Source organism: Chelon labrosus (assembly GCF_963514085.1).
Source record: "Chelon labrosus genome assembly, chromosome: 21".
Lineage (NCBI taxonomy): Eukaryota > Metazoa > Chordata > Actinopteri > Mugiliformes > Mugilidae > Chelon > Chelon labrosus.
This window is the reverse complement of record NC_140354.1, coordinates 6756244-6773607: the sequence shown is the minus strand read 5'-3', so window position 1 is coordinate 6773607 and position 17364 is coordinate 6756244. Positions and strand designations below refer to the sequence as shown.

Below are 17364 nucleotides of genomic sequence, written 5' to 3'. Positions count from 1 at the left end.
TGCACACAGCTCTTTCTTTCCCTCCCATTGGCTCTCTCCCTCTCTCCCCCTATACACTCACTCATCGGGTCCTTTGCGTTGTTTTTCTCCCACTCTCTCTGTCTCTGTGACGGACTCCGTGGAGTGAAGCGCACTCAGAGGTGTCTGATACCCTCCAGCACAGCCAGAGGCACAGTTTCACTGATCTTCCAAATATTTACTACAGCAGGTTGCCCTCTGGGTGGCTGAGCTACCTTTCCAGAACAAACAGTTTTTTTTGACAAAGGAAGGACAATTTCTGGTGGCACCGTGCTTTTACGCATGGAGGTTGGAACCAGCCTGTTCACATTTACGCATGGCTGTATCTCATCTTTTCGGAAGATGCTGCCGGGCTTATGAGAGCTTGTCAGGGCGTCAAGAAGTGTGTAAAAAGTGAGCAACGATGCGGGGCACAGAGCTGCTGCTCGGTTACTTTCTGGTTAAAGTTATGGTGTGCGACGCGGAGGGCGAGCCGGGTCAAACGGTCGACGACTTCATGTTCGTTACCGGGTTTAACGATTCAAGGGAAGATGAGGGCGAAGTCACGGAGAACCCGCACACGGAGGACAAGTGTCGCGGCTACTACGACGTGATGGGTCAGTGGGACCCGCCGTTCGTGTGCAGGACGGGCAGCTACCTGTACTGCTGCGGCACCTGTGGCTTCAGGTTCTGCTGCGCGTTTAAAAGCTCCCGGCTGGACCAGACCACCTGTAAGAACTACGACACCCCGCCGTATATGATGACAGGCAAACCTCCGCCAAAAGTGAACGTGGCTCTGGAATCAGCGAAGGATAAGACCAACCTCATCGTGTATGTCATATGCGGGGTCGTGGCCATAATGGCACTGATAGGGATATTCACCAAGCTTGGTCTGGAAAAAACGCACCGCCCTCATAGAGAAAACATGTCCAGGTAAGTCTGGACTTTTGCTTTTCCATTTGTATTTTAGAGTTGTTATTTCCCTGAGAAAGAAAACATCTAAAAGCATCGTGGACTGTATGTGGACCAAAACCACGATGCAACTTAAAAAGAGTAAAAGCAACACGTTGCAACATTTATGCAAAAGAAGTTCAGCTGCACACAAAGTGCACGTTGGAAGTGAAATCAACCTGTGGTTCTTAATTTCACCCGTCCACCTTACCTCCAGTCCACCATACCTTAGTGGGTCAAATTGATTTTGCCATTGCTACAGATACAATGTATTTTGATATTGTATCTACATGGCCAGCAGAAAGTAGATTTTTTAGGCTGTATCTTTAAATGTACACGCTTTTTTTTCTTCTTCAAATATTAAAGTAATGTATCCCCACATACAGACCACTTCATATATGCACAGAGGCTCACCACTCTTTTGCAGCCCACTCAGAAGAGTGATTTTGCCCTCAGCATTGTTGCACTCAGGATATCCTGTGTGTCATTGTTATCCTGAAAGACAGTCATAAAGGACAAAATACAAGGCTTTTGCTTTCAGCTTATAAAACGCATTAATAAGCTAAACACCTGTATGAACAGGAAAATTGACATTGATTTGGGTAAATAAATTGTGCTCTGCATGCTGGCTTTAAACTCCACATGTTGTTGAAGCACTGCCATAATCAGATACATTTGTATGAGACAGATTTTTTCATAAAGTCAGTGTCAGCAGCTCAGTCTACACCTCAAAGGAACAGAAAGCTATGTTTGAAGAGGACATTTGGGTTATAGATTTACTGAGCACATCATGATCACCTTGAGACCTGATTCATTACTTTGTACACACAAAACCCTTTCAGTTGAGAAAGGCAAAGTGTTTAAACAATCATACTCAATGTGACATGAGATCATTTTACTGCACATTATGTCCCTCTTCTTTCATTTTGTACATAGTGTTTGAGAAAGTAATTTCAGAAGAAAAAACAAAACAAAAACATGATTTAGCTGTACTTAACTTAGCACATTGTAAGTCTTGTCTTCTGCTGGCCTCAAATGGTTCAGGTAATCACTTGTCTGAAGTGCACTAAAAATGTAGTCAGGGTTCACCGCATTTTCATTGTTGGCCAAGATTAGTAGTAATGACACATACACCGATCAGCCACAACATTAAAACCACTGACAGGAGAAATAAGTAACATTGACCATCTTGTGACAATTCAGTGTTCTGCTTTGAAACCTTTGGACCTGGCATTCATGTGGATGTTACTTAGACGTGTACCATCCACCTAGACCAGACCAGGCACCTCGACCCCATAGCAATGACACTCCTCGATGGCAGCACCCATCCCCAGCAGGATGCAGCCTGATACAGGCACACACACAAAAACGGTTTAGGAACAACTAAAAAAAAAAAACATGAAGAACAGCACAAGGTGTTGACCTGACCTTCAAATTCACTAGATCCCAAACTGATCAAGTGTCTGTGGGTTGATCCACAGAGGCCCCTCTTGTCAACCCATAGGACCCCCACTAACAACATTCTGTTGCCAGACACCACAGGACACCCTCAGAAGCTTATGTCCATTCTCTGATGAGTCACAACTGTTTTGGAGGCACAAGGGAGACATACACAATATTAGAAAGGTGGTTATAATGTTATGGTTATACCTGATCTGTCTATATTTCAACAGTATGTCCTTTAAGTTATATTTCATAGTATGCTGCCTGGTAGTTAGACAGAAAGCAAGCCAGAGGAAGATGACTGAGTCCTAGCTCCTTTCTCACCCCTGTACGGCTGGGCAATCACACCATGAAGTGGGTGTGAATGTTAGATTGATGGTTTCAGAACGGTTGGATACAGCCCTCCCTACTCTTGGATAGGTGCGCACATGAGTGTGAGAAGGGTGTTTCTGAAGCTATACAACCACATGACAAGCTGTTTTGACAGTGTCAGTGTGACAAAATAACCCTGATGACATCATGGAGTTATCACCCTGATGTTTTCCGCCATGAAGGTAACATTAACCAGCAGTAGAATTAGTTCTATAAACTCACAGATTTAGATTTTTTTTTTGTTTTTTTTTTTGTTTTTTTACTTCTGGCCTGCACAAAATTATTATTCTTTCATATTTACTGATATTTTTATTCATCTCCCCAGAGCTCTTGCACATGTGATCCGGCATCCTGCCTCAGAAGATACAGACGACATCGGACTTGGTCAGCACTATGAGAACATAGAAACCAGAGTCACAGTCGACAGTTTCCGTAAGTAGCTACCTCCACCTACGTTGGCATGGCAGAACGGTGGAGTTCCATACCAATACAGTATGTTTAATCACTAGTGCCACTGCCGCATGCCTCTGGTGCTGTAGATCACCTTCACTGACCAGTGCCTGCCACTGAATCACCACCTAAATGTTACTGATGAACTCCTTGACTCCTTGTTGAAGCAAATATTAATCTGAAACTCATACAGCCTGTATATTTGATTGCCTACCACATCAATATCTGTGGAACGGAAAGGGATTGAAGGGGGAAAAAATCATCCATCAAAAATCCTGCAGGCTGGTGAACCAATTAGTCATACCCTCTGCCATCAGTTAACACAGACACTAATTACCACTGACAACCTAGAGCCCTTTCTTAGCCAGTACTTATTGTATGCCACGGGCCTCACACATTACATTGCACCCTCATTTTCCCATTCATCAGCACCAATGCCAACACAGATGCACAGAGACAAAAAAGAGTTCTTATTAATCCTAACCTGCTTACTGCCAACCTGCTTACTGCCGTGACAGCTGTAGTCATTAAAGGTCTCTCTGACCCCCTCCATCTCTCTGCAAGCTGGGGTAATTATGGCAAATGGGATTGTGTCTTACAAACAGGTTTTTAACATACACAGTGAAGCAGCAATTTTTGGCTATTTTCTTAATATCTGAAAGCCCTCTGTAAGCAGGGGCGATTCTAGGATCAGGGCTTCCGGACATACGGGCTTCCGGGCTTTGTCATACATTAAGTTCCTTGCAAATGGATCCTGTGGACACTGTGGCAGCTGTAGCTGCTTAGGACCAGTGTCTTTGTGCCCTAAAACAAATGGAAACATCTTGAAACCCTGCTGCTTGGGAGTGATGAGCATGCTGCATCTCTTTCTCGTCATGTGTCTCTCTGGTCTGCTGTGTGCCTCTCTCACCTCCCGGCAAGGCTCCCTTTTCTCGTCTTGCCTCCTTGTCTTTCCTGCGTCCTGTTAAGAACGTCCACTGACATAAGTTTTAATTGTGTTCCTTTCAGTTCTTCAGTTCACTATCCATAACTCTACCATAAGCAAACCACAGAGCCCAATTTGATCAGAATGGAAAACTTTCATTTTAATATAATGAAAGGCATCAGTCATCGTGTGTCTCATGATGTCTCCTTTCAGTCATTTCAAATGTAAATAAATAGTAGATTAGCATGTGCTAAAGTCCAGATGTTTGGGAGCTATTATTACAACGTGGGAGAATAGGAGAACAGGGGATTTCATTGATTATTTTATAAGTGTTCTAATCAGTGAGAACATTTATTCTGTATATTTTGGGACTGAAATGAAAACCTGCTTGTTCTTGGCATCTAAATGTGTAAACTAAAATGCACACATGCATTATTACACATTGAGAAGGTAAACAGGCCACTGTGCTTTATGTTACCTGAAAATACTCTGTGCGCTTTATCCAGTTACTGCAACTTCAAGCAAGAGCAACTGAACTTCTATATTAAGAGCTACACATTTTTTATTTTAGCTGAGATGATTTTACACTTACCAGAAATCAGCTGAGGTGAGGTGTCACAGCACTCACACAACAATAATTATTCTTAAATCAGAGTGCTATCTTTCTTACTTTGCATACTGACAGAATAATTATCAGTTCGTTTTAAATAACCCCAAGAGCCGTACATGTCAGCAGATCTTCAGAAATACATACTTTCTTGTTCAAGTTGTAAGGCGTACGAGATTTGTTTTTCATTTCCCATTTTACCTGCCGTATAGTGGGATGAGCAGCACTGATTGTAAGCTGCTATTTGAAACTAGTTTCTGTGCGGTGGTGGTGAGCACATAGAACTCACACAAACTCAAATACGTGAGACAACACAACATCTTGTACTGTAAGACATGAGATATGACATTTTGATATTTTTTAAAGAAAAGAAAGTGTAGTTGTTCTTTGCAAATTCTTTGAGAAATATGTTTTTCTATTCTGAAAATAGAGTTAATCTTGACCTCACAATCTTTGCATTCTACTTTTCACACACAATGTCCATAGAAGCCACAATAAGTTAGATATCACATGTTTTAAGCCTGGCATTCTTCCTCAGGCAGTTGTGGCATAAATGTATTTATCATTTCATTCAAAATGTAATTAATTAAGACTTAACTATACTAAGGAAAGGCATGCTGCAGCTCTCCTTTTATTTTGTGACCTTGAGCATGGCAGTCTGGGGCAGAGTGGCTCAGAGATGTATGAGAGGGATTCAGTGTTATTGAGTTGGCAGCAGCACCGTGGTGATTGTTGTTTTCTTGACAGCGATCCTTGGAAGGTTACAGGAGGTGAGATGATATTTTTTGCCACACGGATCTGTCCTGTCCAGCTGTGCTTTCTCGTGGCATGCCCCAGCTATAACAGTCGCTGTCTATTACAGACAGTTGTGCAAAGCAGTGAGTGAAATGTTCCAGAGGGAGCCCCCGTTCCTCATCTGTTGCCCGTCAAAGATAACAAACATCTGTGAGACTGGGCTATGAGCACTTATTTTCCTCAAGACGCCAGTAATACAGGTTTTGTGAGCTGGGTATCTTTGACTACCAGTACTATCATGTTCAAATCCTACTGGACATCTGTGTACATGGGGCATTTGAGAAGTGTTGCCTCTTTTTACTCAGGCCGTCAGCCAGAGAGAACAAAGTCTCCGCTCACTGCCAACACTCGACTGCTGCATGACAGCCCTATTTCCTCAATTCCGGATAGAAATGTATTTCAGTTGCATTCCCTCTGACAGCAGCTGAGAAACAGCCACCAAATGTAGAGCCTACCTATGGTTCTGTTTCCACCTGTCATACCCTGTACTCCGAATAGCACAGCTTTAAGGAGATAATTACAAAACAGACTACAGTGAACGCTTAAAAATATCTGGTTGGTGACAAAATGGTGCTCTTTGACTTCCCTTTTTACAGTGGTGTATGATATGTGACTACTATGTTTCAGACTTTATGCTTACATTTTCAGCCGCTGACAACACAGATATGGTGGGGTCATTACCCAATAAAGTGCCTGGAAAGTTATTTTTATAGTTTTCAACATTTCACCTGCTGTGCAAACTTTAGTGCTGCCAGTTATTTGTTGGTCTACTTTAATGATGGACCTGGGTGAGACTATTAAATATGCCTTTATTGGTCTCTGACAGACAAATATTAGTCACACTGGGAGCCAGTGATTGTAAGAATGTGAAGCGAACCTTCCATTTAATGTTTTGAACTGAAGTGAACTTTCTCTACATATTAAATAGTGCCTTTCTGCATATGGAAATTACTTCCTCAGCACTCTTGAGGTAAACAGGCTAGCCATTTCTTTCACTCCAGGTCAATGTGTAAAATGTACCATGGATAATTATCAAGTGGTATGCTGTATATTTGTGTTCTTACGTGAGCAATCTTTCTCATTAGTTGGTCTACATACAGTTATAGCTCAAGAGATGTAATCTCTGAAAGGGAAGCTGGCCAATCATATACAGAGATAGAAATAAAAGAACTCAAATATTACTACGATTCTAATTGGCCGTAGGTGTGAGTGTGAATGGTTGTCTGTCTCTCTGTGTTACCCCTGCGATAGACTGGTGACCTGTCCAGGGTTAGGGTTAGGGTTAGGTGGGATAGGCTCCAGCGGACAGAGGACAAGCAGTTACAGAAAATGAATGAATGAATGAATGATCACTACAAAATATCCTGACAAACACAAATGTAGAGAGCTGAATTTTCCAATTTGATATTTATTTTCCAATATTTACCAGGTCTGAAAGCCAACATAAACTTTCCCTGCCCATAAACTATATGGACAACTTTCAGAGTGGATAGACCATGAACCTGAGGGTTAGCGGTTCGATCCCTGGTACGCTGACAAATGGGAAAATGTGACAATGTGACTGTAAAGTGCTTTACATACCAATAAGTAGAAAATAGCTATATAAATACAAGACCATTTACCATTTACCTTCTGAACACCGTTGAGTTGAACAAAATGAAAGCAAGATGTTTAAATTCTACTATTGCGTCTTTTGTAAAAGACATTGACAGCAAAATAACTTAGGATGAAGGCATTTGTAGAGAAGCATACACTACGGCACATAATTCGTTGCTCTAATTAAAAATATTTTATCCTCTTTTTCGGTTAAAACACGCTCCATAATGAAATCCAGACTCAAATCCTGATAAGAACTGAGTCTGGCTACACCAGGCTATTTTTATGAAACATAATTTAGTGTGACCATAATTTGATCATGTTTCACATTCAAACACATTAGTTTGCCTTGACATTTAAAATACTCCAAACAGGGAGCTCCAGTATTCTCTGGCAGATCTAATTATTTAGTTTGCTGAAGTAAACTGTTCAGCACGTCTTACTATGAGGCTGTTCTGACACCAGGTCCTAGTTATAAATAAACTCCACTGAAAAACATATACAACACTGTACAGGATTTTAAGCATGAAAAGTAAAGATAAGTAAGTGAGATGAGATGAAACTGTACTTAAATGTTATAACAGTATTTTCATTTAAAATTTTCATCATCTGATTTAAGTGTGTAAGAGGTTTTGTGCATCTTTTTAAGATTTACCTTGTTAACAACAGCCAATAGGAACAAATTCATAACAAAGAATGCCTCCGAAAGTATTGGCCTCCCCCACGCCCAACATCTCAGACCTTTACAACAAAGCCATCACATGCAGAGCACGCACCATTACACATGACCCCAGGCACCCCCTCTACCCATTCTTCACACTGCTCCCATCTGGTCACAGATACAGATCCCTGGCCTGGAAGAGGGCGCGTTATGGCAGGAGTTTTGGCCCCTCTGCCATAGCGGCACAAAGCAAAATATCTGGTTAACTGTGTAGGTATGTGTATATAAATGTGTATATGTTGTGTTTGTACAGTCTGTACAGAAATGATTATTTCTAACCTAATTAATAACAGGTTAAACTGGTTTAATCAGGTAATTGGCAAACATGTTCGAGAATAACTAATCTCAACTACAAATGAGTGATTATTTATGCATACAATAGAAATTTATGGTTTGTTGTCAAACTGACAGAAATGGCAAAATACTGACAGAAAAGAATATTTTCATCACTACGTTGAAAGTAGGCTGCCTGTAAATAAGAGCGCCCTTCTCCTTGTACCATTTATATCGGGGCATACAGCTCCAAAAATACTCCCTTAAATCTTTTATGAGTTCCAGGGAGGTGTCTGTGTCTGGAGTGTTAACTCGCTTATTTCCCGCAACAACCATGGAGTCTTTAACCTTACAAGTCTCCAGAAGTGTCCTACTTTCTTCCTGCAGCCGACATAAAAGCTATGACTTTGACAACAGTGTACAAGCACACATATTACTCAGTCAACACAAAGAGGTAGATAGACGACTGCATACGTCAGCATCTCAGTTTGGATTGAGTTTGACATTCTGGGAATAGCAAAGTAACATCAGATGTTAAGAAAAAACATTGTCTTCATGTATCCAGTGAGAAATGTGGTCAATTCAGATTTACATTAGAATAAAAGTTGAGATACCAGAGATGTCCAGACAGGACAATAAAACTGGATACAATGCAGTTTGGTAATCAAACTAACTATTTAGATAATTTGCTTTCTACCTTCAAACGGATATACAGACTTTGATCTTGACATAGTTATAAGTTAAGCACAAGAGACAGTTGAGACCGTACAGATGGTACAGTTTGCAAACTAGCTGCTGAGTCAGTGACCTAATAGATAGGGACATAAAACTACACTGCCTGGCCCAAAAAAACGTCTCCACCAAAAAATAAGGTCACACACTCTAATATTTCGTTGGACCGCCTTTAGCTTTGATTACAGCACGTATTCGCTGTAGTATTGTTTCAATAAGCTTCTGCAATGTCATAAGATTTATTTCCACCCAGTGTTGCATTAATTTTTCACCAAGATCTTGTATTGATGATGGGAGAGTCTGACCACTGCACAAAGCCTTCACCAGCACATCCCAAAGATTCTCAATGGGGTTAAGGTCTGGACTCTGTGGTGGCCAGTCTATGTGTGAAAATGATGTCCCATGCTCACTGAACCACTCTTTCAGAATCTGAGCCTGATGAATCCATGGCATTGTCATCTTGGAATATGCCATCAGGGAAGAAAAAATCCATTGATGGAATAACCTGGTCATACAGTATATTCAGGTAGTCAGCTGACCTCATTCTTTGGGCACATAATGTTGCTGAACCTAGACCTGACCAACTACAGCAACCCCAGATCATAGCACTGCCCCCACAGGCTTGTACAATAGGCACTAGACATGATGGGTGCATTGCTTCATCTGCCTCTCTTCTTACCCTGATGTGCTGAATCCCCACTATCTTTCCACTTTTTAATAATTGGACATAGCTGGACAGTTCTTAACGCAATTTTGGTATTTTCTGCAATCTCCTTAGATGTTTTCTCTGCTTGATGATTTGACCCTTCTCAAACAGACTAACATCTTTTCCACGACCACAGGATGTGTCTTTCAACATGGCTGTTTAAGAAATGAGAAGCTACTCATTGCTACTCAAGCTACTCATTGCATTACTAGTAATATGGTAAATGCCTCAAACATCATTTAAATGTGCCACAATGTTTATCTTTCCAGGCCAGGCAGTGTAGTTTTCCATGAAGCTTATCTTAAAGGTACTACATTTGTTCCATGTGTACTGTTGTTTGTGTGGATTTTAAAGTACATGTACCTGTTGAAAGCAATATTGTTGTGGACAAGTCATTTAAACATAAAGTTTTTCAGGGTACACTATGGAAGCTGGAGATCTCCTTTGACTATCAGCTTAAACAAGTAAATTGAGAGCCTCTCTGCATGGCCCACTTACAATGAACTGCATGAAACTGAAACAGGTCAATAAGCTCAGAAAAAAAGAAGCTGGCAATTTAAGACAGATAGATTTGATGAAAGGATTAGGTGATAGATAGTTTTGCTGCTACACTCTGAGAGCTAAAGCTATGACATGACAAAATGTATCTATTGCAACCGAATTTAAAAGATTTATGACGACTTATGACGACAAAGCCATTATCATATGATTATATAGTTCTTATTGACTAAAATGGGATAGTACAGGTGTGTGTTATGAAGAAGTTTTTGTCATATGGTGAACAACGCTCTGGCTTCCTCTGTCTCCTGCTGCTTAGACTGACCTCCAACTCTGATCTTAGTGTACATTACACCACCGTGTCGTCGAGATGTGGAGAAGTGAAAGATTTGTCTGAGCTGTCCTCTGCATCATTTCATGAGACAGCATTGACAATTTGAGACTTTCCAATTTAATTAGCACAGGAATAAACTTTCTTGCTGACCAGTGGGGAATAAGAGCCTAATTAACCCATTTTCTGTATTAATGATCTGTTTTTCATCGCGACACATTCTAGACCAAGGACTAACGGACTCATCATATTCTAAACTCTGTAAACTTTAGCCATCAACAATAGCAGTGGTGAGCTTATTGACATTTTTTATTTTTCCAGTCCATGTTATTGGAGGTGTATTTACAGTAGATTGGCACTGCACCTCTTCTGAACTGATTACCTTAAATTAATCATCAGAAACCACAGAATGAGTGACTGAAACCTTATGACATTTAAAATATAGAGAAGAAGTATCACCTAAAAAAAATGAATGGTCAAAACATTCCAAATCAAGTACTGATCCGGAACTACAATGATATCTCTACTCAGACATACATACTGTATAACACAGCACATTCACTGCCTGTGAATTGCTACGTTCCTCTAAACTCCTCCAATCTAAACGAGGAGAAGACACTCTGAACATCTGTTTGCTCTGTCATGCCAGTAGGCAGGGGGCCAGTCTATTTGCTGTGCACCCCTTAATTTACCAGATGTCTACTGTAGGATTAGTACAGTTTTACAAAGAGCAGTCTTGGCTCCCCAGCTGGGTCCCCAGAAAAGCCTACTTTAGGGGAAGAGAGACTACCAAGTTAGAGCAACACTTGTTCTATACTCACATCCATCCATCAAGCTGATTTGGATACTGGGAATTGAACGTCACTTAGAGAAAACCAAGCCAGCATAAATGAAAGAAAGAACAAAATAAACAAAATATAGAAGCAAATGCGTCAGCCATGATGGGAGCCATGTTCTGCCATGTACTGCATAATCTCAGTGATTTAAGGGAATTAGTCCCTGCAATGTGTTACAGGATTTTGTTGGTCCCATAATGTCAGTAAAATCTAACCACGTTGTCACATGCTCCTTTAACGTTTCAATTTCTGCACTGTGTTTCCCCTCCTTTAGACAGCAATCAGATGAACAATGCAGCAGGTTTGATAAGTCAGCCGTACCCAGCTGTGGGGCAGATCACCAGCCCTTATGAACAACAGAAGCCTGTCAAGGACCTCAACAAGTACTCCACACTCAAGGCTGTCGGTAAGACGTTGCTTACATTGAACCGTGGCGATAAAAAAAGCAGCCGGCATTCATCACTTCTGATCTGATTATTAACAATTACTCACTCTATAAATCAGACCTGCAGAGTTAATCAGGATTTCCCTGCATCGTGTAAGGAAAGACAGCAGGAAACAGTAGAAAAAGCAATGTGAGAACAACTTTCAGCTGAAATGCTTCATTAATTATTATATACGATCTGTGCCTTAACTTGTGTTATCTCACTTCCATCCCTCCTTTTTAACATTAAGATTCTGAAAGACGTTTGGCTGTGTTGTTTCTCATCTACTTCAGATACACCAATAATGCAGTTTATACAACACAGAATTTCAGATGTGTATTACAATACCTTTTTTTCCTTTGTATAGTAGTCAGTTTGAATCTCGATTACAGAAGTCATTTGAGTGAATGCACAGTCCATTAATGTCAACAGAGAGTGGCACTGAAATATTATTTATAGACGCACGTTTATTGTTCTTCTAGTGTGCTAATTTTGGAAAGTCTGCGGTGAGTGCCTGGAATATCAGCAAGTAATAATAGCAACCACCAAAATAGTAACACTAGGCACTAAATTAAATTAAATACATTTTTGATTTTTGCTTTTAAGGCATGGCACAGATAGCAAACGTATCAACTTATTAATTATTCATTTCTGTAGTACTATGTCTTTAGTCAGTATAAATAATTTGTATGATTCCATTGCATAACCCAAATAAAACTACTGCCACTGACGTCAACATGCAAACCAGAATTACAGAATTTATTGATCCCTCTGTGCTATTAAAATCTCCACATAAGCTTCTAAAGTATTCACAATGTGACTTCAATAATAAGGAGAATTAAGTTGTATCTGCAGTGACTGACATTTCATGTGGACTTTTTGGCCAAACATTGATTCTAGTAAAGTCTATAAGAAAAATCAATCGTTTTCACTTCATCATATTCAACCTAATGCTCATAATAAGAGCAGAGAATACAGCCTCAGGGTGTGTAGTGCAGGTATTTGCTTCTAGCACAGTGAAATGGGAGTCTTTTTATAGATTCTACCTGACTCAATTAGCTGCGTTGGACAGACCTGACCATGGAAGGGATGACAGCTATCAGGATGCATGTAGCAGGTCCAATCACCGCTCGCTCTTTTTTTGACTCACACAAGCAGCTGATGCTTCTCCACTGCTAATCCACTGAAGTGCCGTCAAACAAACTGATCATTAGCGGAAATGTAAATGGAGCAAATCGTAGCAAATGAGACCGGGGACAGGAGACAATCAAGAGCAATCAAAACACAAATGAGTGGAGGCGTGGTGATAAGATGCAACTGCACTGCTCATGGGTATCCATGAGAGCCTCTGGGGTCCTAATGTACTGTGTGTGCTAATCTACCAACGGCAGAAGTGGCTGCTGTTAGAACAACATGTTGCTTAACAACACTATCTCTTGTCTATAAACGTGTACCAACCATGATCCAAAGCATAGATACCTTATTCATGAGGAAACATGAACCTCGATTACCACAGGCAATGTATAACAATTCAAAGCATTAGATAGATAGATAGATACTTTATTAATCCCGAGGGAAATTCAAGTTAAAACCTTTTCAAAATCTATTTAAAGCTGACCAACTGCAGCAACCCCAGATCATAGCACTGCCCTCACAGGCTTGTACAGTAGACACTAGGCATGATGGGTGCATCACTTCATCTGCCTCTCTTCTTACCCTGATACGCCCATCACTCTGGAACAGGGTAAATCTGGACTCATCAGACCACATGACCTTCTTCCATTCTCCAGAGTCCAATCTTTATGCTCCCTAGCAAATTGAAGCCTTTTTTGTCCAGTTAGCCTCACTGATTAATGGTTTTCTTAAGGCTACACAGCTGTTCAGTCCCCATCCCTTGAGTTCTCTTCACATTGTACGTGTGGAAATGTTCTTACTTTCACTATTAGACATAACCCTGAGTTCTACTGTTGTTTTTCTTCGATTTGATTTCACCAAACGTTAAAGTGATCGCTGATCACGATCAATTAGGATTTTTTTCCGACCAGATTTCTTCCTGGAAGACGATGGTTCCCAACTATCCTTCCAGTTTTTAATAATGCGTTGGACTTAACCCAGTTTTAGTAGTTTCTACAATCTCCTTAGATGTTTTCTCTGCTTGATACATGCCAATGATTTGATCCTTCTCAAACAGACTAACATCTTTTCCACGACCACGGGATGCGTCTTTCGACATGGTTGTTTAAGAAATGAGAAGCTACTCATTGCATCAGTTGGAGTTAAATAACTTGTTGCCAGCTGAAAGATAATCACCCATGCAGTAATTATCCAACAGGAGATTCGTACCTATTTGCTTAGTTAAATCCAGGTGGTGAGTTTTTTTTTGGCCAGGCAGTATATTTAAGAGCGGATGAGCACACGGATGATGTCTTGAAGTGACGATAATGAAAGCAAAAGTGGGCTAGTCAACATGACATGGAAGAAGACTGTACAATACAATTAGTATAGTATTTAGATTTACATTAGGACTTAGTGTAAACAGAGACAACAATTAAACTTCAGGTGATCCTTTCAATAGTAGCCTATTTCAAACTTGTTTTACCTCAGACCACAACCAGCATTAATGGGTGTGGTCAGCAAATACAAGATTTTAAGTGAGTGTTAAGTTACGCTTCATTTTATTCTCTTCATCTCTTCAAAGAAGAAAAAAAATGGCTTAATTAAGGGAAAATTACAAAATGTACTTTTTGTGTATTTATTTATTTGTTAGCAGAGAAAGCGAATGACAGCTTCCACAGCAACCGGAGGCAATTGATGGAGATGACAGCCAAGGGCAGCCTTCCTATGGATGGTGTGGACATGGAGCCAGAGCCGAGTAACCCTTATAGCCCACCCAGACAGCTGGCTTCAAAGCAGAATGGACACAAGTACAGAAGCCCCAGGAGCCACAGCTCCCAGCCACGGTCCTACAGCTCCAGCACTGCCGCCAGCCCAGGCGTGCCAAGATCCTGGGAGAACCAGGACACACTGGGACTCCGACAGAACTACGGTCCAAAGAAATTCTGCATCATAGAAAAGGAGCTGCACACCACTCGCTACATTACTCCACAACCATACTTTGTCACCAACAGCAAGACAGAAGTGACCGTATGAGGGACTGTCTGAACATCAGGCTTAAAACTAGTCTGCATTTTAAGACAGACAGTATCTGTGGAGTGTGGGTAGCTTTGCAAGACAACAGCATGGACTGTAGCATGTGCATCTGTGTATGTAATGGCAAGCACTGAAAACAGCATCTAAAGGTGAAGTGTACTGTAACAGGACTGTGTATCAATCACTGTGCCTCAGAAGGGCACAATATGTTGTGTTTGATATTGATGTAATCCAACATAGCTCATATATTACAGACGAGATGAGACGTGACACATTAAGTACTGTTGTCGGTATCCACTGAAAAGATATCAGGTCCTTAAAGTTAAAATATATTATGCCAGTTTTATTAAAGCAACATTGTGTAATTTAGAAAAAATCACCAGATTTGAGTCGCCTTCGGTTAATTGGGTTTCGATTAAATTTGTCACTGGATCATAGATACTGTTAATCGTCAAGAACAAATGTGTTAATCCAATAGGTGCTGGATAAAGTGGGGCGCGCAAGTTTAATTTTTTTCGTAATCTGTTTCATGCTCTCAACGTGAGCCATCTAAAACATCACTTACATTTGTATTACAGTGTCTCAAAACTCCAACTTAAGTAAGAACTGTACTTATTTAAGAAAAAGACTTTCAGAAAAGTGCAAGTAATTAAGGTTTGTTTCCAAAATGCCATTGATTTTTGATGATTCTTAAGCTAGGTTTATCATTCAGTGTTAAATATATAGAGGGATCAGTCTTTCGGTGTTCCTGTTGATTTAATGACTTAACACCCATTAAAATGTCCATCTAAATATTGTGAATAGTGTCACTTTCTTAAAGTGGTAGATGCCACATTTTGAAGGAGAATATCCAAATGCATTGAGAAGAGAATCGCAGGGATCACAGTGGGATATACTGTAAGTAGGGGAAACATTCAGTAGCTGCAACGTGAACAACCTGTGTCGTGTTGGTGTAATAGTGCCTCTCACCAGTATCAGCATGTGTGTGATTATCCTACTGTACATGAAGCCCCGGTATTAGAACGTTGATTGGTTTTATTCTTAGTAATCCATTATGTTCATTTTCAGTGTGGTGGCTGAGAGTTCGCTTCATAGTCAAACCTCTTGGCTTTTATTCAACATGTATGTAATTTTGTGTGAATTTAATCTCACATTTAATGAATGTATCTGGTCTGAAAGCAGCAGCAGTTGGCGCATCCATCGTTGGAGGTTTACTTTCCCTTTCTTCGCCGCTGGGTCCACTAAACCCTGACACACCCGGACACATTTTTGGCTGACTGACACTAGCAATATTTATCAGGTGTTAAATTAAAGTTGTGCTTGAACTACTGTGCAATATTCCAAGCTGAAAGTTGACGCAGGAAAATTGTGCCAACTAATGGCAACAAAATTCTAGCCACACTTGGTGGAAGAGTTTTCAGGTACAGTTTTCATTTGTTACACTGATTTCTCGGCCAAGCAATTTCATTTTGTTCACGCCTTACAGCAAGTCATGCGGTTGACTATTTGAAGCAGCTGGATACAAGGCTGCACTCAGAGCTGCTACACAAGTGGGAGGTGGGAACTGCTAGTATAAAGGTTCATCTCAAGCATTACAGAACTAATATATATATAAATATAAAGGCCAGAAATGATGCACATTGTATTTGGGTGGCTGTTATTCTCACAAACGTTTGACCAAACTGTATGCACTATTTTCCATAATATACATATAAACTGAGGTATCCTGTCACGTAGTTAATCTACTGTGTTTATTTTACAGCTCTATGACATCTGTTCTGTCACCTGAGACAATGCTGTATAGTCACTGCTGCTGACTGTTATTTTTATTGTGATTGCAAATGGTTTTATTTCTTCTGCAACAATACTGAAGTCACTGTAATGAAACTATAACACTTTTACACATAAAGAACTAGTGTAATGCTGCCAGTTAAAACATACTGTGTATAATATAAACCTATTGAGGAATGCCTCTATTATCACAGGTTTTCATAAAGTTCACTATTTTGGTTGTCTTTTTTTTCTCATTTATCTCATCTGAATATACATTTGATTACCCAACTAATCAATGTTGCGTCTCTATGTACAACATAAGGTTACTTTTTGTTAAAGCAAACATTTAAAATTTCTCCGTGATTCAACAGTTCACACCCTAAATTTTATCTTGGTTTGAGCATTTCAAACATGGTTTGTGCTGCACAGCCCTTGGATCTCTATAATCTCTATGAATTATCTGCAGTTAAAGAAGTGATTCAGTTTCATTGTGGTGTTTTGAGACAGTTTCAATGCAGTCTGGGACTGTCCAAGGTTCATGAAACATTTTCTCAATGTTGAAAACCTCGCCAGCTGCTTTTATGGTGAAACAAGGTTTTAGAAAATGACACATGCCAACAATGAGAATCTACTTTTATGTTTTAGATTTACAGGAAAGGGTCTTGGCCAATGAACAACTGTAACACATTAGTGAACTTCATTTACCATTCCATGTCAGCAAATTTCCAACAGTGTTTTGCATACTGTAAGTGGTTTGTTCAACTGACTTACCTCTTTATTTAG

At 40.2% G+C, this 17364-nt stretch overlaps 1 protein-coding gene across 1 annotated transcript; it reads left to right on the top strand.

The window, feature by feature from the left end:
* The first annotated feature begins 267 nt into the window (after positions 1 to 267).
* Positions 268 to 15630, top strand: shisa9b (shisa family member 9b). Its single transcript, XM_084571229.1, has 4 exons — positions 268 to 930; positions 3089 to 3195; positions 11508 to 11639; positions 14426 to 15630. The coding sequence occupies exons 1-4, from the start codon at positions 422 to 424 to the stop codon at positions 14806 to 14808; spliced, it is 1131 nt and encodes a 376-aa protein (XP_084427355.1). The 5' UTR covers positions 268 to 421; the 3' UTR covers positions 14809 to 15630.
* The last annotated feature ends 1734 nt before the right edge of the window (positions 15631 to 17364 follow it).